The 24,537-nt window shown below is 38.2% G+C and overlaps 1 protein-coding gene across 1 annotated transcript in view; it reads left to right on the top strand.

Moving 5' to 3' along the window:
• Positions 1-24,159, top strand: part of FAP (fibroblast activation protein alpha) — a 63,774-nt gene extending 39,615 nt beyond the window's left edge. Inside the window, exons 18-26 of the mRNA XM_084891924.1 lie at positions 5,319-5,417; positions 5,875-5,944; positions 6,681-6,875; positions 11,599-11,653; positions 20,108-20,207; positions 21,230-21,294; positions 21,767-21,839; positions 22,102-22,175; positions 23,770-24,159. Coding sequence (XP_084748050.1) covers positions 5,319-5,417; positions 5,875-5,944; positions 6,681-6,875; positions 11,599-11,653; positions 20,108-20,207; positions 21,230-21,294; positions 21,767-21,839; positions 22,102-22,175; positions 23,770-23,871 — 833 coding nt within the window. The 3' untranslated portion in view covers positions 23,872-24,159. The remainder of the gene's footprint in view (positions 1-5,318; positions 5,418-5,874; positions 5,945-6,680; positions 6,876-11,598; positions 11,654-20,107; positions 20,208-21,229; positions 21,295-21,766; positions 21,840-22,101; positions 22,176-23,769) is intronic.
• Positions 24,160-24,537: the final 378 nt, after the last annotated feature.

Genomic DNA, 24,537 nt, shown 5'->3' with positions numbered 1-24,537 from the left:
CTGAAGGAAGCCAGAGAGTTTCCACACCAACAAGGGGAGTGTGATGGCATCCTGTTATCACCCAGCTGATTATTACACAGAGTTGGATATTCTTTGAGTCAAACCAGATCATATAACATTTAATAATTATTTGCAGTAAGAACTTGACAAAACACAGATGAGTTATATCAGAGGGATTAATTCTATCTTCCTCAATCAACTTTATAAAAAGCACAGAAGCTTAAAATTGGAAGGAAGCTTAGAATATTTGGTATAACTTACAATATTCCTTTTTTGTTTTGTTTGTTTGTTTTTGGGTTTTTTGTTTGTTTGTTTGTTTTGTTTTGTTTTGTAAGATTTCAAACTGGAGACAAATTCCAGCTATAACTCCAGTTCAAAGCAGGGGGTGACTATCATGCTAGCTTTTTCGTTTTAACAGCTAAGTCACACTGTTGTCACATATGAAAGCCCCAAATTTGGAGGCTCTCTCCATATTCAACTGCTACCAAGATAGTCCTCGTCCATCCTATATTTGTAATATCGCTTCAAAATAGCTTACAGATCACAGATAACCCTTTCTGTTCTCAGCAGAGTTATCCAAGTGTATAATTGCCCTGAACCTGTTTCTGAAGTTCCACATACCTTCGATGTACTATTAAACAGCATGATAGGGTTGAAGCTGATGGTGACTAGGGACAAGGAGGGACTTTAGCACTCATGCCTGCAGTCACAGCTACTGTGACAAGCCAGGAGACTGCTTTGGGGTGAGATTGGCAGTCAGCTCGAAGGCTCAAGGATAGGTGAAAATAAGGGAAGGAGGAAGTCAGAGTCAACTTCACAGTTCTGGGCAGAACAGGCATTGTAATAATGGGACTTTGAATTTAGTTTCGTTGAAGGTTATTTTTGTTTTTGTTGTTTTATTTTGGGTCTAATAATGAAATACATTTAAGAATAACATTGTATTTCTTAGTTTGGCACATCACAGTCTTCAGAACATAAAGCAGTTCCACTTTCAAGTCTGTAACTTTTTTATTTTAGTGGAAATCACTATACATGTGTAATTCCCATTTTTTAATGACTGCAAAATAAAGGTCAGCTTCCCTTTTCCCAGACACCAATTACTGTAAGGCTCACGAAGATTCATGACTTTACCTAATACTTAGAAATATACATAATAAATATTATGTTTATATGTTTTCCAACTTGCAAAGTAGAATGCAATTTTTTTAGAGCACAGTTCTGCAAATGTGTCTAATGATAAAATTCTCCAGAGATGTTTATTATAAATACTCTGAGGCTCTTCCCAGAAGATGCAATTCAATAGATCCTAGATTAGGTTAGGTAATCTGTGTTTTTAATAAATTCCCCAACAAATTTTGGAATTGCATTTTATAGCAGATGGTGTGTCTTCTATTTATTTGTAGTTTTTTTCATTCATTTCCCACTGCACTTGGTGCCACAAATCTTCATTCCACAGATCTTTATTAAGCACTTCTCACACTGTGGTGAATTATAGATTCTTAAAATGAACTGGTATTAGCTCAGCTATGGTCTCTGTCCTCAATGAAAATATAGATCAATGGAGAATGCAATTGTGTGAATGGACAGTTAGGATGCAGTGGGGTACAGTATTAAGAGCATGGGAAGCACATAAGTAGGGCAGCTCACCTGGGTTTTGGGTTGGGAAATGTTTCTTAATGATAGCTATATCGGATTAGTGACTCACACAAGTAAAGGAGGAACTGATGTTGCTTGGTCAATGGAATGATATTGATGTTGTTTATTGACATTAGTCACATGGTTACCATGATCATGAAAGCAGATAGACGGCAGAGTGGGGGAAATGAGGGAGGGCAGTGATAGTGGAGAGTAAGCTTAGGTTGAAGCTGTATAAAGCACCAACACCAGAAATAGAAAGAGAAACATGAATCTGTAAAGAAGACCAAGAGGGAACAGAAGGAGGAGGACAACCTTGAGAGTATGTTGCCATAAAGGGCGGGGCAAAAGAGGATCCCTGTCAAGTGCTACAGAGAGTGAGGCCTGCTTTAAATCCTCGAATTTAGCAAGAGGGAGATTAGCATTCGTTTATCAGACACGTTTCAGTGAAACAATGGAAGTGGAAGCCAGACTTAGGTAAATTTAATTAGGAGAACAAAAGGGGTAGAAGACTTAAGGAGGGAGGTCTCTGAGAGGTTGGGAAAAGATGGAGTCCAGAGACAGGTGGGGAGATTGATCTCTGGCATTGTGAAGAGAGAGAGTGAAGAATTATGGATGCAGTTGTATGAAAGCTTGAAGACATAGCAGAAAATAGTACAACAGCTTCATTTTCTCCGTGAAATGGGTAAGGTCATTTGAAAACAACAGATAGTGCTTGAACCAGATGCTGCAGAAACTCAGAAGAGTTGGCACTTGACATTGAGGGTCCCGTTGAGGACTAGTTGCTTCAGGCACAGCAGGTGCTCATTAAAATTACCCAACTGATGGAATGACCTCATTTATCAGCTTTTAACAGATTCTTCACATAATTTAATTAATAGGCAATAAATGCTAGTGAATATGATTTAACCAAAAATCTCATACATGATCCATCATTCTTACCACTTAATTTTATCATAACAAAAAGTCTACAAGTATGCAGAGAAGACATACTGCATGTCAGGTACTAGTTACTGAGTGCTGGGCACTGCGCAGGCTATACAATGAGTGGAACAAGGTAAAAGGTGCACTCTAGACTATGGCACTCCTTTGTCAGAATTCAGGCTTTTGATGCAAAGCTACCTAGAGAAGCCCAATCGCCATGCTCCCATTCCTCACAGCCCTATAAAATTCCATTTTGCTCCACGGGGTGAAAAAAATTACCCTCTTCTTAGTAAAAATGCAACCTTAGACCGTAAAAATATTAGTAAACTTTTAAATTAAATTTGGCATTTCAATAAGTCAAGAATCAGAAAATTTAAATAACTAGGGACAGAATAAAGATGAAATCAAAGTCAAACCAATCTGGAAACACTTACTTATTGTCTCTGATTTCTAGTATGTGTTGGAAAAATTATAATAATAGTAAATAAATAAATAAATAAATAAATAAATAAATAAAAAAATAATAAAAATAAATAAATAAATAAATTGATCCTATATGATAAAAGGCTAATAAGGTAATCAACTGAATGGTGGAACAACCAGTCACTATGATGTGAATTGACCACCAGGGGGCAGTTGCTCAATGCAAGAACTGCCACCTGGTGATCAGTGTGCTCCCACAGGGGGAGCACCACTCAGCCAGAAGCTTGGCTCATGGCTGGCGAGTGCAGCAGCTCCCGCCTCTACAGCAGTGCTGGGGACCCCTCGGGGGAGGTCTGCCTGCTGGCGAGAGCAGGCTTAAGCCGGCAGGTGGACATCCCCCAAGGGGTCCGAGACTGTGAGGGTATGCAGGCCGGGCTGAGGGACCCCACCCTAACCCCAGTGCATGAATGTCATGCACCAGGCCTCTAGAAAATAAATAAAACAAGCAATCACACTCTTTTTGCTTCACACAGGATTTCCTGTATTCATGATGGTTCAACATATAAAACACACACAGGGAGAATGAAGAGCAGGCTTCATTGTACTCAGAATTGTGTATTCCATTTATTAATTCATATATATAATTTAATGTTGACTTCTTCTTTTTAATCCTTACCAAAGATATGTTTTTTTCAATGATTTTTCTAGAGAGAAAGGAAGGGAGAGAGAGAAAGGAGAAACATCAACGTGAGAGAGAACCATCTATTGGTTGCTTCCTGATGCCCCTCACTGAGGATCAAACCCACAACCTCAGCATGTGCCCTGACCAGGAATGAACCTGAAACCTTTTGGTGTATGGGACGATGGGACCATGCCCCAATTAACTGAGCCACCCAGAAAAGGCTAGTTTTATCTCTTTTTATGCATTTATTTTTGCTAATATTCACTCAATTATACATTTTTCCCATTAATTTTTAGGGAGTCGAAGGAAGAAAGAGAGAGAGAGAGAAACATCGATGTGAGGGAGACACATTGATTGGTTGTCTCTTGCACCTGCCCTGATGAGGGCTGGATATTGAACCTGCAACCGAGGTACCTGCCCTTGACCAGGAATCAAACACAGTCCTTGGGAACATGGGACGATGCTCTAACCCTGATCACACTGGCCAGGACTGGTTTTAACTTTTAAGATGACATAAGTATCTCTTTCCTGATGGATTATCCAAAGTTAAAATGAAATTTATTATGTGTCTTATACAAGTCACGCCAAAAACATCTATAATTGTTCTAAGATTAAATATAACATGTTGGAGCAAAATGCCATGAATATATGAAAACTGAGAGTTACAAGGGAAGTGGTTTGGCAAACTTAGGGTAGCATCAAGTACTCCCTCCTCCAGTTCCTTGTCTTCAAGGACTACTTTTTTAAAAGGCACAAAAACAAGAAGTTCACAGGATGTCTTACATAGAAACCTCTATATTTCAGAAATTATTCAGACCTGCTTTTAAAAAATAAGACTACAAACTCTACATATTATATGAAAGTTTGACTTTTCTCTAGAAGATGCCTGGTATAGATTCCAGCTCAAAATAAAGCTTACAAAAAGCCCTGTATTGCTGAAAAAAATGATTTTTTTCCAACTTAAAGATTAAAGTGTGAAATATAACTAAGCTTAAATATAAACAGCTGTTTTTTTAGGGAATTTTTAAGGTGAAAGGCAGAAAGAGATCATAGTGTGTATATATTGATGTTTTATTAATATATATAACTACTATGAGAGAAAGAAATAGAATAAACACTAATTCAGTACAAAAAAAGGAATACCCTATATCAATCAAGTATACAGCAGGAAAGGGTTAAGGAAAAATTACATATAAAAAAAACAATGTATTTGAAGCAACACGCTAACATTTTAAAATGTTAGCTTTCAGAACCACTTAAATAATTCTTTTAAATTTGGGGTTTCAGAAATATAGATTTTATTTCTCCTGTTTTTAGTGAGTGATAAAATAAATGTGACCAACTCAGGTCATAGTTATGTTAAAAAAGAAATATTAGAGATGGGAAATATGGCTTAATAAACATTCTTGCTTCTGTGAGTCTGCTCAAAATGTGTTTTGATCCTGTGAGACTCTGTTCAGGAGATAATGGTGCCGTCCTTCCTAAGCTCATACCTGTTTTAACAGCTGGAATCAAAACGTGCTTGCCGATGTGAAACTCCTGAAGCAGTCCTTACATTGTTTCCATTTCGGCCACATTAAACACAAAGGCATTTTTAGAAAGGAGTTTTCAAATGGAATGCTGTTAATTTAAATGGACATTTTCTTTTTTTAAGAAATTAAAATCCTGGAAGAAAACAAGGAATTGGAAAATGCTTTGAAAAACATCCAGCTGCCTAAAGAGGAAATAAAGAAACTTGAAGTGGATGACATTAGTAAGATCTTTTAAAAACTTCTCATTTCCAGATATGAAGTTGAGCACGTATCTTGCTTTTAAAAAAATGATACCGTAAATATTATAGTCCAAATCTGACATTATTACTGGATCTTAATTAAAATAATCTTGCTGTAACAACAGTTACAGTTTCACAAAATATCTTTAATATGCATGTAAATAGAGTTGATCTTATACTTTTCTATAGTCCTATTTCAAGGCTGATTTTTTTTTAAGAGCTTATCTAATTTTAATTATAGAATGTGTGTTTCTAATAAACCGATAATTCAAGATTTCTAGTAATTCATAAATTAGAACAAAATGTAAAAATTTATTTAAAAGATATTCTGGATTCTTAACAGTTTACTAGTAACAGATTGATTTTATGTTATCAAAGGAAATAAATAACACTGTGAGTACACTGTAATAAAGATTTTTCTCTTTTTTTCCCCCCTAAGCTTTATGGTACAAGATGATTTTTCCTCCTCAATTTGACAGATCAAAGAAGTATCCCTTGCTAATTCAAGTGTATGTAATATTTTCTTTGATGTAAAAATTATTTACTGAAAATATGTTGGATTAAATACACATTTATGAGATAGAATGAACCACTCTCTTTAGTAAGATTTCCTATTGGTGCTGTTTTTATATATCCCTCCTCTAATAAGAGTAAATAAAATATGGCTATTTAAATAGATTGAGAAAGTTTTGAGATTTTAGATGGACTTGCTTGCATTTGCTGTGCTGAATTTCTTTCGTATGGCAAATTGCCGAATGTGTCAGAATACCTTTGAGATAAATTGCAGCCAAAAAATAATATTGTAAATCATCTTAGCATCTTATGTAATTGAGTTAGAAATGAAATAAGGGAATGGAATACATTTAGTGGAATAACACCCAAAATCAGTGCTGACCTACACACAATTTGCTTAAAACACCATGCATTTTTTTTTAGTATATCTTATGTCTGCTTTTAGCAAGTGGCAGGTGGCAGAAATGACGAAAAACCCACACATATTCCTTGAAATGCCAACCCTAGATGTATCCGTTTTGGGGAATAGGAGAGGCTGTGTCCCAAAACAACTTCCTTATAGCAAACCTCTGGGAAAATCCTGGTCCTCTCTTGGTTTTGAGCCAGCTCTAATGCCACTGTTATTGAAATTTTATCATACAAATGTACTGGGAAACACTAAAGGCAATTCTTGGCCATGATGGGAAGTTGTTTTACAAAGGAATCAGAGATTCTATTTTTTCTTTTCTTTAGGTATGGTGGTCCCTGCAGTCAGAGTGTAAGGTCTGTGTTTTCTATTAGTTGGATATCTTATCTTGCAAGTAAGGAAGGAATAGTCATTGCCTTGGTGGATGGTAGAGGAACAGCTTTCCAAGGTGACAAACACCTGCATGCAGTGTATCGAAAGCTGGGTGTTTATGAAGTTGAGGACCAGATCACAGCTGTCAGGTGAGCACCTGTCATTCAGACAGAAATTAATGTGCGACCAAAGTCATGCAATTGCTATTAGGTTTCTCATCCTTAATGACTTAATTCTTTTTTGTCTATTTTTATAATGTCCATTTTTTTTTAACTCATCTAAAGCTATCTTTAATCTTAAAGGGATATTTTGGTCCAAGATAAAAAAAAATATTATTCATGGAAGAGAGCTGACAAATGTGTAGAAAGCTGATAGTGATAGTGACAAATACTCTCTTTCGATGTTTGTTATTCTAACGTCCTTTCATTTGTTAACATGGCTCACAATAGCAGAAAAATGTATATAACTCTAGGGATGGTCTCTGTGAACCCAAACAGCTGAATTTGCCAAGTACTGTGGATTCTAACTCACAAATTTAGGAATTGGTCAAGAATTCATCAGCTCCCTATACCTATAGATGTTTAACATTTATTTGTAATAAACCAGCTGTGAAGCACGGTTGTGTTAGCTTAAAAGTGCTTTCTTATTTTCATTTGACAGAAAGTTCATTTAAATTACAGAAATTATATTATGAAAACATTTAGAGGAAAGACAGGTTATTACCTGAGTCCTTCTCAACTACATTCTCAACCACAATTTATGGATCAATCATCTTTTCCTTAAAAAACAAAACAAAAAAAAAAGCAACACAAATTATAGTCATCAATATTGTTGCTTATTTGAAAACACTGTTCAGAATTTTTCTGGATATTTCTCTATAGTTATTTGGTTTCTGTTATTATTGATGTGAGTAGATCAAGGTAGACAATAGTAGATTATAAATGTAAAAGTGAACAAAGGCTGATGGCACTCTTAGTCACACTGTGTCACACCAAATAGCAATTGAGAAAATTCATTAGTACATTTCTTTGATCATCTTAATGTTATTAATAGTCATTGATTTCATTCAGCATATACAACACAGATTGTATTTTACATCTAGGAGCCAGGCCCAGACAACACTTTTCTGTATTTTGTCTGTAATCAAAGCAGAAAAGTTTAGACTCAAAAGTAATTATTTTTTAAAATAGAAAAGTAATCATAACCCATATGTTTTCCAATTTTTCTTCCATTCTGTGAACAGTAATACACACACAAAAATTTGATTAAAAACAGACTCTGAGTAAAATCTTACAAATCAGTAAGTAGATTATCAAATAACACTTCACAATCCGTAGGGCATCATTCATGATTACGTTGTAGGAAGTTCCATCTTTCTTACGAATCCAGATTTTTTTAAATCTTTCTGCTATTAATCTTGGCAGAGTCTTCAGCCTGATGGAGAGAAATAGAAGAGATAGTTCAAAGAAAAACTCCTTAGGGAGACAAGTTTCTCATATAAAGACTATGGTGTACCTTACTGGGAATATTAACACAATTGTCAGCATTATAGACCTAATTCTTTTCACACTGCAGCTCAAATTTATTTGTATTTAAACCATACAACAAGCACCAAGGACAGATAATCCTGGGACTACATCAAAAGATAGAGATGTAAATTGTGCCTCACTTATAATCAGTTAGCTACTTTCCAAAATTCATAGAGCTGTTTGTATTGGCCTTGGTTAAAAAACAGTCCCATGATCATCATTTTATCACCACAACCTACCAATTACAACAAAATTTGACGTTATATTTTTGTGCGTTTATTTGCCACCAAAAATGTAGCATTCAAATATAAGACTACCTCAAGAAGCAATACAGATCGCTTCTAGGTGTCTCTTGAATGAAATGGAAATTTAAACGCACAGCCCATGTATAAACCTTAAAAAATATTGTTATTTCTGATGTTCAACATATAGCACAAGGAGCCAGAAAGTCTACTGATTTTCACAATGACATAAATAAATGTCTTTGGCATTTAGAATTGCAGGTGGACCAGTGGCAGTAATTGGCCACCTTTATCTCCAGTGAACCCAAAGAAGGTCTCCTGCTATAGATCAGGCATATGTTCACTCATTGACTCAGCCATTCAACAAGATCAAATATTAATGCATGCCATTGAAATGCACTCTGTATAAAATTATGCCGTTTACAATCTATTTTCAATGTATTTACAATCTTTGTAAAGTGGTTAAACCACCTACACTAACAGGACAGCATTGCAGTTCAATAAAACTTTCAGTAAACACTCAGTGAACAAGAGATAGCTATGTGGTCCACACCAAGGACCTATGCAACAGTGAAGATGCCAGTTGGGGCTGGCCTTGACTTTGCTTGAAACTATTATTCTGCATAAGTGACAGGGAAGCCTTGAAATCCAATGCTTTAAGAAAACAAAAGCTGAAAGGGATAGATTTATAATCATAATCCTGGAAATAACTCAACCACAGATTTCCCCAAGAAGTGTTTTTGGGAATCTGACACTGAATGTCTGACCTAAGGAATTGGGATTACAATCCCTCTGTGGTAGCCCTCACATTACCTCCCCACAAAAGAATGAAATTTGACCCTGTGAATCTCTTATAAAATTCAATCTGGCTAAATATTTTACATACTAAAGTAAAATCATATGTATATGCTTGGAAACAATAGTAAATTCTAGTCAGGGTCAAACAAAGAGACTCAAAGAAAAAAACAGGAAAAATAAGTTTAAAAAGAAAATGCACAACCTCACAACATTTGACTACACAAAGGAAATCTTTCAAAGGAGATGCTTGTGAGGTCAAAGAATAAGTAAAACTGGAACCTGTGTTCGTCGGGCTTCTCTGCAAAGGTTACATAGGTGAGAGCCAAAGATTCTGGTAGATATAGAGGCAACTCTGCTCACTTAGGATATATTTTACATTCCCACAGTTTGGAAATTTTCATATAACTTGAGATTAATAATAAGGAAGAATTATGTGATAAAAAAAATACATTATACTTGGTATCAGTAAGAGCATTTTTAAAACAGAATAATAATTGATCACTAGAACTCCAAATTGACCTTTGGTCTAGGGCCATTTTTCATGAGAGAAAAGTTGTAAAGTTCAGTCCAGCATCCCAAATTAGAGAAACATGCTTTTTCATTTGTTCCTAACATTTTGTTGATTTAACCACATTATCAACAGTATTTCTGATAACCCTTCTGAAAGCTCTTTAGAAATTGGAGGTAGGTTTTATAGAGCCTTGTTGATCCCAAACTGCTCATATTATCTTGGTAACCTTTAACCTAGTCCTGCCACGTTAAGTGTTAATGTTTCATTTCCATGTTCACTATTGCACTATCATTTCCTATAAACGTCATGGTTTCAGAATAAACCTAGGAAGGGAGCTGTTAAAAATTTCCTGTTCGCATGTATCACCTGTCATTTGCTTTTACCCCAGATGCAAGGTTATATGATTGCTAGCTTCTGGGAGATCATAAAAATAACGATTGGTTTTATGGCTCAGTAGGGTCACGCTTACTTTTTTAACAAAGAAAGTGAGCCTTTTCTTCTTTCATTGGGTTTTTGAAGTTGGAGGGAAGAATTGCCATAATGCCACAGTTGGCTGCTGCACATTTTCGCTGCTTTACCGTGATCAGCATCCACACAGGTAGCAACTTTCCATTTGCCACTGCATTGCTTCCCTATACACTCCTGAGTCCCTCAATGTCGGTGTTGGGTAAGCTGTGACTGATGGGGCTTCTTCCCATCTGTTCGTCCCGGGCATTTGCCCAACTCCTCTGCGCACTGGAGATGTACACATCGAATCAATGCAACGAGCAACATGGTCACTGTAAGGAAGCTCATTGTTTCAACTAATGAAAATCATTCCATCCTGCCCTAGGACAAGAGCCAGAAAGAGCACTAACATAACTTCTTCCCATTATGGCTGCATCCTAGCCTTTGCAATGGCTCGTCCAGTTTGTCTTGATCTCCCTCTGCTTCTGTTTCTCTGAAAGTTTCCTGAGTTTTTATCACACCATTCCCGAAATAAATCACAATTGCTCTGGAACACCAGCCCTCAAGGGGCATGGGATAAATTAGCTTAAAAAATATTGTCTGTGTGTGTGTGTGTGTGTGTGTGTGTGCGCGCGCGCACAAAGTTCCATTTCTGAGGGCTTCCCATGACTTTTAAAGGTTGCCCTTCAGCATGCCCCTTGTTCCTAAGAAGAGATTTTATTTTCAAAACAGTTTTCAAATGGAGACTCTTCTGTGACTGAGCTCAACTGAATCATGTCCATGTGCTAAAAGATACACATCATTGTTCATACCATGATAAATTGAGGGTACTGAAGTATGAAATGGGAGAGGGATGACTATTTTCCCATAGATGGATATGACCCACAATGAGATGGTGATTATCATTAGCATCTAAGCAAACAAGGGCATGATAAAAATAAATAAAATCTTAAAAAGAAAAAACAAAAATATTATTTTCAAAAGCTAGGGATTTGGAAATATGATCCTAGTCATTGTGCTACTACCTCTTGTGTCACTGTGAGCCCGTCTCCTGACCTCTCTAAGTATTACATAACTCACCCACACAATTAGGATATGAGGCCTTCCAGCCCTGAAAAGCATTACTCAATATATGTACCTTGGAGTCTAGAGGAGCCTTTTATCTTTTGCAGAAAACATGATAATATTCTTTTAATTATTTGTAAATGCAGCCTGATTATGCATATGTTTAAACAAAGAAAATGTAGCGCTTCTATTAAGTTTTTGAATTAAATATGCTTGTGTAATGAAGTAAATGTCATGTGTACACACTTAAAATTCTAAAAATTTGTTTCTTTTACTTTAGAAAATTCATAGAAATGGGTTTCATTGATGAAAAAAGAATAGCCATATGGGGCTGGGTGAGTTGTTTTATATGTTTTATGCTTGTTATTCAGTTCAGCAATCATCATTTTCTAAGTTGTTCGCTTATAAGATTTCTCATGAAATGTTAATGTTGCAACATAATTTAATCTGTCAATGAAAACAGTCGATTTTAATAATCTGGGCTTCAAAGTGATGGCTATTGTAATTGTTTGTTGCTCTCCACCCCGCCATCATTTCATTTCTTCCCTGTATAGCAAATTAACTCATGATTAACACATTTCTACTTAGGTTTTTTTTTTTTTTTGGTATTAGATTATGTTTTAATGGACTGAATCATATTTATCTGAGGTTGAATTCCCTTTGTCATATTCAGGTTAATATATACCTTTTATTTTATATTTCATGATTTTATTTTTATGAAAACCTAAGCTAAAGTTTGAAATTATAGAAACATTCAAAATATAAATTCCCTAGTATCTTTTTATTTTATTTTATTGATTTTTTACAGAGAGGAAGGGAGAGGGATAGAAAGCTAGAAACATCCATCGACCAACTGCCTCCTGCACACCCCCTACTGGGGATGTGCCTGCAACCAATGTACATGCCCTTGACCAGAACTGAACCTGGGACCTTTCAGTCTGCGGACCAACGTTCTATCTATTGAGCCAAACCAGTTTTGGCCCTAGTATCTTTTTTATCCAGGTCATATCTTATTTTATTTGGGAGCAGCGGGGTAATCAAAATTTTTTACCACACTTAATGTTCATTTGTGCTAGTTATAGGTCCTGACAATAATTTCCCATTTCTAAGGAACTGTGCAGGTCTTTTAAAGGAAGTAGCAAAAGTTATCAGTTATGGGAAATGAAGCCACTAAAAAGTTTAGAGAAATATTGGAAAGGATTTAATTTGCCCACTATAAATTATGATAATTACTCTTCAAGAAAGATTTCCTGTTTCACTTTTTGGTCTGAATTTGTACATTTGCAAGTCAATTTGCAGCCATTTGTGCTTGCGTTGTTTTTCTTGGCTGTTTTCTGTGAGAGCGGCCTGCACACGATGGAGGGAATAAAACCCAATATTGAAAGGAATCTGCAGAATTCAGCGCAAATCTCAGCTCAGTGACCAGATGAAGAGCTGTTATGAATTTGTGGAAAGTTGTTACTTCAGGCCATTTGGTGCTTCTTAAAACCATCAAATGTTAAGTATCTAAACAGAATGGGATTCAAAGGGTGTAAATAAATAAAATACTTTATAGTGAAATATTTCAGATAAGACCCTTCCTACCATCCATTTTCATGAAGTTTTCTAAAGTAAAGCTTTGAAAGATTCAAATTCCAAGCTGAATACTCACATATAATCATTAACATTTTTCTTAGAGTTTTACTATGCTTTTATTGTAGGCTTTGAAATAAACCTAAAGTAGAACGTTTAATTTCATTTCTGGAACAGTCTAAGCATTAATTTGGTAGAGAACCATCTATGTGGGATGATTTTAGGAACCCACTTATCACCCCAAAATACATCCATATCAGTCTGAAGTTCTTCAATAAGAGATTTTCACCATATCTGTGCAATGCTTCTGAAAGAAATTGTGTATTCGGCCCCCTTTATTGCTTACTTTTCAATATGGCAGTGATTAGTAGGTGGGAGAAGAAATGAATGAACTGCGAAGGGATATAACACTTGAGTAGACCCTAAAATCAGCAGGAAAACCTAGGAGTTCTGAAGGAAAAAGACCTTAACATTGATTTATTAGTTCTTTACGTTTAAGACCAATTCATATTTATTAATCCACCCATCTTATCATCGACTCATTCATTCTTCCTTCCATGTACAAAAATGTTAGTGGATCTCAACTAGATCCTCTATTAGGTTCATTAGAGGATGAAAAGGTGAGTAAGTTATCTCCCTGGATCTAGTAGAGAACACAGAGAGTAAGAAAAGAATTGCTCAGGAAATGTTCCAAGTGTTTAGAGAGATAAAACTTGTGGAGAACACCAGGGAGAAGAGTTGTTAATTCTGGCTGTGAGAACTCAGGAGAGATTCAGAAATGAGGTAGCATTAGAGCTTGATGAAAGGAAGTTAGTTAAGGGGCATTTCCGGGGCAGAGTGAAGACAACATTGCCCAGGTCCTAAGGTAACAAAGAGCATGGCCTGGGCGGGGGGAGGGGGGGGGTCTGAGTTTGTTAGAAATGCCCAAAATTTTAGAAATATAAGATATATGATGAATAAGGTGTAGGTGCATCTGAGTAGATAAGTAGCCAGATACCCGAAGTCCTTTTACGCCACATAAAGGAGAATGGGCTTTATCCATAGCTCTGTGACACGTTTCTCTTTTCATTTTCCTGTGTCTCTATGGTCATTCCAATCCACTCATTCTTTAATTGTTGGTGTTTTCTCTGGGCCTGTGTTGGGTTCTCATTGTTCTTCATTTCCTTGGAGAAACTCGTGTGGTTTCAAGGATAATGATGAGTGCCAGATCCCTGCCACTAATTCGCTTCTCTCTTCTGAGCTCCACCTTTCAAATATCTGCTGATCATCTCTTGAATATGTCTTACAGGGGCCTCAAGCTTAACTTGCTCAAGCTAAACTTGTGTTGTCTACTTTCAAACAATCCTCATCTTTATGCAGGACCTCACCACACACCTAGTCTTTAAGTTCAGAGCTGTTTTCAACTTTCCCTGCTCCCTGACTGCAAAAATTCTTGGTTAGTAAATTCTGTCAATTCTACCTTCAAACATTGAAATCTTTTATCTTTCCCACTGACATTGCCGTGGTTCTTCATGTAATTTAGGCTAGAGCTTCTCAAATTTGGGCTGCATATGTATGCCTGGAGAACTTGTTAAACCCAGTTTCCAGGACCTTACTAAGATTATGACTCAGTACTCCAGGTGGAAGCCTGGGCTTTGCATTTCTAATGGGATATCAGGTAAGGCTGATTCTTTTTGCCTATGGTCCATAGGTTGTGTGGTACCAGTTTATTCCAATTAGTTGTGTGGTACCAGTTTCCCTATTCTTAACAAGCCTGACTGCTTTGGACTCCCCAGCTTCAATATTTCTAATGAGGTTATTGTTACAAAGCACAACTCTTACCAAGTTGCTTTTCTGCTTATATATTTCATAGGGCTCACTCTATTACATTGACCTCACTCTAGTGCCCAAACATATTTCCTTGCATGTAAGGTCCTTGACAAACTGGTTGCAGTTTAATTTTCCAGTCTCATCTCTCTTCACTTTTCCCTGAACCTGCTGAATAGTTTGATTTATGTCTGTTTTTCTTCGTTCCAGTGATTTTGTTAGTCCTGTTCACTGCATCTGTCCATTCTCTTTTTCCATTCTCTACCTATTCCTCAACCCACAATGGATAATTCCGACTTGTTCTTTGAGACCTAACTCACATATGACATGTTTTGTGCTCCATTAGATCTTTATACTGCTTTTATAGGAATTACAATGTTTTGTCTGTCTCTTGGTTTCTCCCATAAGAATGTAAGCTCATCAAGGGAATGGACTTTGTCTTTTCTTTAGCTTTGTTTTTCAAATGCTTAGCATAATACTTGGCCATGTCACACACTGATGATGTTGTTTATACTAAATTCCTCAAATGTGTTCTATTAGTGACAAGAAACCTTTCAAGAAAAGATTCTCTGGTTTGATAATTCGGTAAATCATAAATAATAGAGCCCAAAGGCTCTAGGAAAAGAATAGTAAAGAATCCTGTTAGTCCTAGCCAGCTTGGCTCTGTGGATAGAGCCTTGGCCTGTGGACTGAAAGGTACTGAGTTCAATTCCAGTCAGAGGCACATGCCTGGTTTGCAGGCTCAATCCCAGTAGGGAGTGTGCAGGAGACAGCCAATCAATGATTCTCTCTCATCATTGATGTTTCTATTTCTCTCCCCCCCCATCCTCTCTGAAATGAATAAAAATATATATTTTTTAAAAAGAATCCTGTTAAATTTTGTGTAATACAGTATTACCAAAAAGTATTTGATTCCAGGGATACTTCTTTTTGAAGTGCTCTGGAACTCAGTAGAGAGTAGAGTGGTGTATCAGAAAGATTCTGGCTACAAAGGAAAGGATGGTCTGCAGTGCTGCGAGAGAGTGGGCTAAGGAATGAGGCAGCTAGCCGAAACCGGTTTGGCTCAGTGGTAGAGCGTCGGTCTGCGGACTGGAAGGTCCCGTGTTCGATTCCGGTCAAGGGCATGTACATTGGTTGCAGGTACATCCCCGGTGGGGGGTATGCAGGAGGCAGCTGGTCGATGTTTCTCTCTCATTGACGTTTCTAGCTCTCTAGCTCTCTCCCTTCCTCTCTGTAAAAAAAAAAATCAATAAAATATATTAAAAAAAAAAAAGTGAGGCAGCTAGTGATACTGGCAACAAATACCAAGGGCCTGAATTTAGGCAGCGAAGTAGGGGGTGTGATGAGGTCATAGCTCTGAGTGCTCGTCTATGGTATGGGAAATTGGAGAGGGAAAAGAGGAAGACACTGAAAATGACCATGAGGGTTATGTGGCTATTATTGTGCTCCATATTTGGAAAGGAAGTTTCTGATGCCATGAAGTTTTAGGCATGCTAGCGGTCTGAGAAATGTACTATAGCTAACCACGCACAAACATTTTTTGAAGTCAATTGGTCAATAAGCTGCAAATCCTGTTTCCTTCCACTATCCAGATGAAGAGGAGAGGATGAATTTTTATCTTACCCTTTCATTTTTTCTGGCTCATACAAACCAAAGTTCAGTCCTGTTTTTAGCTGCTTATTGCCCACTATGCCCTAGGTACTGTGCCTAGGAAGTGTCTGTTGTGACAGAGGTTTTTAACTGGGCAGCTTTGTCCCTCAGATGACATCTGTCACTATCTAGAGAGATTTTTAGTTGTTACAACTGGTGGTACTACTGGCATCTAGTGAAGAGACACCAGGGATGCTGTGAACTATCCCACAATGCACAGGACAGATTCCACACAAAAAAAAACTCTCCAGCCCCAAATGTCAACAGCACTGAGGTTGCAAAGTCCTGGTTTATGTGAATAAAACTTGGAGCAATTATTTTCTGATGACTGAAGAACAGTGGGGGTTTTGCCTAAATTATTAGAATAACAACCTCATTTATGGGATTTGCTTTGTTAATATAAGCCTAGCCAGGTGGTGTTGAATAAGCATTAGTTCATGATTTAATCTTAGTTCCTTTCTCTTCCAGTGACTAATTATAAGCAATTTGAATTGCTATGTGTGATCAACGATGTAAAAGTAGGACAAATGCACCTCTAATGAGACTATATCAGATTCTAAACTTAAAGCTCCCCAAAGCGTTTGCTCTAGTGTAGGGCTGCAGAGCAAGCGGCATAGGTTGTAGAGCCTGGAGTCCTGGGGCTGATCCCAGCCCTGCTGCTTACTGAATATGTATCTGCTCTACATTGACTCTGAGCCTCAGCTTCCTCATCAGGAAATTCAACAATAATTTCTTTCCCCACTGGGAGGGTTAGATGACTTAATAGGAAAGTCATATATTAAACAAATATATCCCTTCTGGGTTTTAGGCCATATTCCCAGTGCTGGGGATAGGTTCATTAACAAGACAGATAAAAATCTCTACCTTTCTGGAGTTGGGAATGGTTGAGAGAGAAAGACAACAAGCAAGATTAATAAGTAAAATATTTAGGATATTAAAATGATGTTAAGTGCTCTGGAGGAATAAAAACAAACAAACAAGAAAGAAGCATGGTGTGCTGGGTTGGTTGGTTTTTAGATTAGAAGGACAGGTGAATCCCCCTCCTTTTTTTTTTTTTTTTTAAGTTAAGACTCAAAATGAGAAGGAAGTAAGCCATGCTGATTTCTGGGGTAAGAGTATTCTAGGCAGAGAGTGGCATCATTTGCAAAAGTCCTGTTTTGGAGAGTTCAACGAACATGAAGATGGGCAGTGAGCAAGGGGAAGGTGGGAGGTGGGAGGTGGGAGAAGGGAGTCATTGTGTGGGACCACAAAGACCTTTGCAATACATTGGCCATACAAACATTAGCTCATTGTTATTGCCCGTAGATAAAATGTTCCAATATGCATTATAGTTCACATAAGAATATTCCATAAACCCCTAAAAATTCTGTGCCCTTCTAAAAATGTTCTAAAGACATCCTTCATTTAAGCAAAATGGCAAGGCATCTAAGTGCAAAGGACAAACTTCTAGAATTCTCATGGCCAATCTGCTCCGTGGGTTCTTTTCTTGTGGCAGCCACCCACTCTGCCTTGGAGCCCCACCCCTGGGAGAGCAGAAAAAAGTTAACTCTGCTGTTTTTCCCCTCTTCCTTGTACAGAGGAACAAGCTTAGAGAGACTGCTTGAGAATTTAAAGTATACCTTCTTCTGTTGTGCTGCCACAAAAGTAGTTTTATTTCTGCACATTCTTAGAGACAGCGTGTATTCATCCTGAAAATATGGACATTTTATTTAGATATAACACTACCCTGTTTCCCCGAAAATAAGACAGTGTCTTATATTAATTTTTTCTCCCAAAGTTGCACTAGGTCTTATTTTCAGGGGATGTCTTATCTTTCCATGCGCTAGGTCTTATTTTCAGGGAAACACGGGTATTATCTAATCCCTGAGAAGATACAGATTAAGAATTTCTAAGATTTTGAACAACAATGTTTAAAACCTTTTGCTCTATGCAAATGCTTTCAATTTCCAATCTCGCTCCATGCTATTTCCTGTTCTGAAGCATAGAAGAGGAGAGGCAGGACCCAGTATTATTATTTGCAGTGAACACATTTTCCCAATAAAACCATAAGCAACAATGGTTTTTCTAATGGACTTTAGCTTACTCTACTCTCATTTGAACTGGCAATTAAGAAGGATGGAAAGATCTGTTTCAGCAATACTTGTTGCTAACCTACTCATCAAAACAAAACATCGGGTATCAGAGGTGAAAGCTTGAACTTAATAGTGATTTTCACTTACCAAAATGATTTTGCAGCCCAAGTGTTTCTTCTGGTTTTAAAATATATTTCCCCTATTGTAACATGTTCTAGTTTTCCTCCACATAGAACAAAAAGAGCTTATGGTAGAACCAGAACTGCCTCTTTTATTCTGCTTTTCAGAGTCAAGGGTCTCGGTAAAACTCCCAGCAGCTGGAAACATAAAACTGTAAACTAGGTAGAGAGTTCTTTCTTTATCTATTGCATTCAGCAAGATTGCTTAGCTTATTCCCCCATTTCAGGTATTTTTGTGGATTCAGATTAGACCCCTGGCACTGACCTGCTGCCATCGTCACATTTGTCTGTCTGTCCATCTGGCCATCGGTCTTGCTCTGTAGAGTTCTCACTCTCACTCTTTCACTCTCTCTAAAGACAGACTTTTCTGTACCAAAAAGGGGTAGGATCTCTCCTGACCTGAGGAAAATTATTTCCAGAAATTTGTGATAATAATATTTTAAGAACAAGGTACGTCCTTAGTTGGAGGCTTACATTGACCTCTTACGTCTTGTGGGGATGTCCCAGCGTTGGGGCCAGAATAGCACCAAGATTCACTTCCTAAATGCACATGTGTGTGTGGGGAGTGGGGGGTGGGGGTGCAGGTAGGGAATGTTTCATGTTCTAGAACACTGCTTAATCCATGTTTCCAGGAGAAGTACCCCTCCCGGCTGTGCTTACAGATCAGGGAGAAATGGCGACCTTACTATGATGCTCTGCTTCTTTCTTCATTTTTTTAGAAAAAGGTTCATATTTCCAAGCGACATGGACAGACAGCTCCTTCTGTTATTAGAGTCCCTTTTCTGAATTACCTATAGATTCTTAGGGAAGAAAAGTGATGAAAGCTAACCTGCTCTTTACTCTTAAATTTGTATTTCCATGTGTACTTCTTTGTTTTTCTATTATATTTGTGAGTGGGTGTGTAAAAATGTTTAAAACACTAGTGGCTTTCCCTTCTTCGAGCTGCCTTACCAGAAATTCTTAAATCAGAATATGTAATGTGAAATCCACACAGACCCTGGCCATGTCTTAAACAATGGTTTAAGGTACTTACGTCCTCTCCTTGCTGTTCTGTTATGAAAATAAGTAAATACACAGATACCAGTTCTGCCTCACAGGACTTTTGCAAACTATGGGAAGTAGCTTGCATTTACATTTTGGGAATAATCTTTTTTGGTGCATTTCTTTTCAGTCAAATCCTGTTTTTGCTGTAGCAAGGCCCTGGTTGGAAAAAATATAGAAGAGAGAGGGGGGAAAAAGAAATGTTTGCAGAAAGATTACAATTATATCCATCTTTTAAACTGCTCCTACCATGTGCTGATCAACACGCCAAATCTTTGTCACTTACTAGGGATGAAATTAGTCATTTCTGGTGGGGCTTGCTGCCAAGGGTGTAAGGTAGACATTTAACCTGCCCTGTCCATGTTCCCCAGCTCCCATCAGCACTTATTGTGAGCAAAGTTGCAGTAAAAACATAGAGGAGAGCTTGTGAAAGGAAATGTGGAACTTACTCATACCAATGTCTCCACAGTCCTACGGTGGTTATGTTTCATCACTGGCCCTCGCATCCGGAACTGGTCTTTTCAAATGTGGGATAGCGGTAGCTCCAGTCTCCAGCTGGGAATATTATGGTATGGAAACATTTCATAAATGTTGCTGCCAAAGCATTTAACACATAATTACTCTATATTTGAGGTTGCTAGGAAAACAAATTATGCAGTAGAATTCACCCCAGCATCACCGGGGAAATGCAGTGTATAAACAAGATTATTTATATGATTCATTATAATCGTGTTGTAACAATCAAAGACATTTTAGAGTGGGGAGAACTTTTCCAAAATCCAACATATCTCCTTCTCTCAATAAATATTGCTCCTCCTGCTGAACCAGATCTTTAAGATCAGAGCTAGTTGTGTTTCTGCAGACACACAGTTGCAGCATAGCTGGCTTCTAAGCACATCCTATATCAAGTCAGATGAAGGCCAAGTAATTCATCCTTATACCACAATCTGCAGCTTCCAGAGATCAGAGCAATAACTATCTGTTCAAAAAGTACACCTCCCCTGCTGCCTATTTTTTATAATTTATATCAATGCAGGTGGCTGTTTGGAATTAACTCTAATAATTTTACAAAAATTAGTTCTCATCAGACCCTCATCCCTGTGTTGGGGTAGAAATGAAACAGTTGTGACATGAAGGGAATCCTTATTCAGAAAAAAAATAATGTGTATGTGTATTGGAGGACAGTTGTCTATTTAAGATATGATTATTTAAGACACGAAGGAGAGTAATACAAGTGGCTGCATTTGTGATTTCTTTTAAATAAAATCAGGTCGTCCCATGGGGTCATTTCTAGCTCAACACTCCCTCAACCGACACACTTTGGGTAGAAGTGGAAAAGCTAAGAATCAGCCCTTTCTAATGATAGATGCTCCCGTTTCCATAATCTCCTCCTCCGTTCCCCCGCTAGCCCAATGGAGGGAAATTGTAGAGCAACAGCCTTGGGTGGAGCATCGCAGTGAGGGACAGCAACAACCTTCCTGAGCAGCTGCGCACGGGAGAACTGAGAGGCAGTCATTAAACCAGGGGGTCTCACAAGTCAACGAAATGACACATACCCTATGCAAACAACATGTTCTTATATATTTTATAGCTTCTATCTACACAGAGCGATTCATGGGTGTCCCAACAAAGGATGATAATCTGGAGCACTATAAAGTAAGAACCTTTTGTTATATTTAGGTTGTTCATTTATTTCAGATGTGCACAATAATTCTAAAGCTGTCACTCATCGTTTTCACTTTTGCTGGGTATCCCAAACAAATATGATGATCTTTTGTTTGATGCAAAACACCTCACTAGAAAGGAATTTACTCCTTTCGGATTTTATTCTTTCCTTTTCCACCCTCCCTCCCGCCCCCAACCCCTCCACAGCTTGAGCAGGCATCATTTATGCCTAAGGTCTCACTCATATGTAACATATGACACATAAACTTTCAGTTTTTCAAACCAAGAATCAGATGGAGGTAATGCAAATGATGAAGAAAATGTGTTGCTCTGACTCTTAAATATTTATCAACCAAAGCAATACATAATTTCAGTATTGGTGCTAAGTCCATTGCACAATGATTTAGCTGGTTTTCTATTAGAACTTGCAGCAACTAAAATGTTAATTTTTCCTCTTTTCCAGAATTCAACTGTGATGGCAAGAGCAGAATATTTCAGAAATGTAGACTATCTTCTCATCCACGGAACAGCAGATGGTGAGGTTTAAGCAAGACTCTTACACATAAAAATACTGAGCCAGCATCACTTTGTTTAAGAAACATTAAGCATCCTCCTATGCCTGTGCTCAGGGTCAGTACCTAAGAGTCAGGGGCATTTCCATAAACGAGTGTTATTCCGCACTGCTGACAATGTCAACGGCATGACTAGATAATTGTCAGTGTTCATTTCCAGGCGGTACATTGTCACTCTGCGCTTTCTGGTATTTAACAGCACTTTAACTCTCTCTCTTTGTTGCAGATAATGTGCACTTTCAAAACTCAGCACAGATTGCTAAAGCTCTGGTTAATGCACAAGTGGATTTCCAGGCAATGGTACATAATTTCCTTTCGCTCGTGTTCATGGCCTTAGACCCCTAAGCTAAAAGGAGGAATCTTATTTTTAATTCTTAATTGTTTTTTGTGTGTGTGTGGTTTTTTTGTTGTTGTTGTTGTTGTTGTTGTTTTAGTTTTTTTTTTACAAAACCTGACAAACAGGCGGAAGGGTAGAGTAGGCATAACATTAGCAAATGAATCTTGATCTTTCGTTAACTTCCTGAAGGACCCTAGGGGGGTCCTGGCCCCTCTGGTGGTCCCGGTTGAGTCCTGTATAAAATAAAGGCATCCACAAGGTTAGATTATCTAGCTCACACATCCAATAGTTTTGTGATCCTATATGCTAAGAGTCCCTGCAAAACCCGGGAGTCCCCAAGCAGCTAGAAGATTCTGTTTATTCTGTAAGAAGCAAACGCAGGAAGCTATCAGAGACCCCGAGGCTCCCTGAAGTCATGCCGCTCCACTCAGTTAGAGCATCTTTCCTTCCATGTGTCCTCAGCCCCTGGCATGTGTGTGGCCCACCAGGGGACTCCCGTTTTCACTGAGGGAATGACTGACCGAATGAGCTCATTGTAAAATCCAAGTTGCATGACGAATAGGAAATGAAAACAGAGGAAAGTTATGTAAAAACCAACACAAGAGAGGCAATCCCTCATGCCCATCCTTCCCCCTCTTAGGAAGCCTAAATTCTTCCTCACTTGCTTATATTGAACAGAATCCAGAAAAGGAAACCCCCACCTTTAGGAAAGTTGTTGTGTGTCTGTTTTTTTAATAATGGACAAAAGGTGAGATTTTCCCAGTCTTTTTTTTAAATATATTTTTATTGATTTCAGTGAAAAAGAGAGATTGATAGATAAAAATGTCAATAATGAGAGATAATCATTGATCGGCTGCCTGCTGCATGTCCCATTCGGGGATTAAGCCCGCAACCTGGGCATGTGCCCTGACTGGCAATTGAACCATGATCTCTTGGGGTCAGGGCAGGGGTCTCCTTCGGGGGGTCCAACACAACTACTGAGTCACATGGGCCAGGCTAGTTGTTTTTTGTTGTTGTTGTTCTTGTTTTATTTACCTCCCAAGGTAAATCAATTTATAAATTCATAGTATTACATCATGGCCACTAGCCGCTTTTATTTAGTGAAAACAATAATCTTACCAACATCTCTCCAACAATAAAGTTTAAATCTATAGTATCATATTTCTGATTTTTCAGAAATATTTCTGGGTGTTTTTTTTGTTTGTTTTGTTTTTAAATATATTTTATTGATTTTTTTACAGAGAGGAGGAGAGAGGGATAGAGAACTAGAAACGTCGATGAGAGAGAAACATCGACCAGCTGCCTCTTGCACACCCCGTACCGGGGATGTGCCCGCAACCAATGTACATGCCCTTGACCGGAATCGAACCTGGGACCTTTCAGTCCGCAGGCCGATGCTCTACCACTGAGCCAAACCGGTTTCAGCAATTTTCTGGGTGTTTTTAGCTAGAATTCCAACTATTACATGTTAGAAAAGTGAACCAGGTCCTAGAGCCTAAAAAGGCCAAGCCATTGTGCGGCTGCAGGAATAAGGGGCTTCTTCCTTTTGTGTTTCAGTGGTACTCTGACCAGAACCACGGCATCTCCGGCCTGTCCACCAAGCACTTGTACACCCACATGACCCACTTCCTGAAGCAATGTTTCTCTTTGTCAGATTGAACACGGTGCCGATACAAGCCTGTATCACCATCTGAACACGTCAGATAAACGCCTCAGACTGTTTGCTTGTGTTACTCTTTATGCTGTTAAATGTGGGTGTAAACAAACAAGGGAATGTTCTTTGAATGGCTGGCAAAAATTTAGGTGGACCCGGGGGTTCCATCGGAATAGCGTTTACATTTTCCTGTTACTCTGTGGAAGCAGAGAAAAGGGAGCCGTGCCTTTTGCTTCAGACACAGTATTTTAGCACCTGTTTGAGGGGGAAATAAAGTCAGAAGTTCAAATGCTGTTATCTTGTCTGCGTTCATTGATCTCAGTTTCCAGTCTCTATGGCAGGAAACAAGGGATTCTGTGAGGCAAGGGCATGGGTAACATCAGGGTGTCTGGTTGACGGGGGAGGGTCCAGAGGCAGAGGGGGATGTTTCGTCATGAGGACTCTGATGCTGGGTCAGAGTACCTCAGCTGTGCAGAGATCAGCCAGGGAGGCACTGGCAGAGGCACTCTGATGCTGCACCTATATGTTTCCTCCAGGAAATGTTTATTGCGTATCTCCCAGGAGACTTTCTCATCATTGCTAAGAGCACGGTCAGAGTTTTGCATTCGGCTCCCTTTAAGAGACGCATGACAATTGGACACATACCTATTTTGTATCCCTTTTTTGAATTA

Source organism: Pipistrellus hanaki (genome assembly GCF_964339955.1).
Source record: "Pipistrellus hanaki genome assembly, chromosome: 8".
NCBI classification, from domain to species: domain Eukaryota; kingdom Metazoa; phylum Chordata; class Mammalia; order Chiroptera; family Vespertilionidae; genus Pipistrellus; species Pipistrellus hanaki.
Note: the sequence above shows the minus strand (reverse complement) of the source record. Positions and strands in the feature narration are given on the sequence as shown.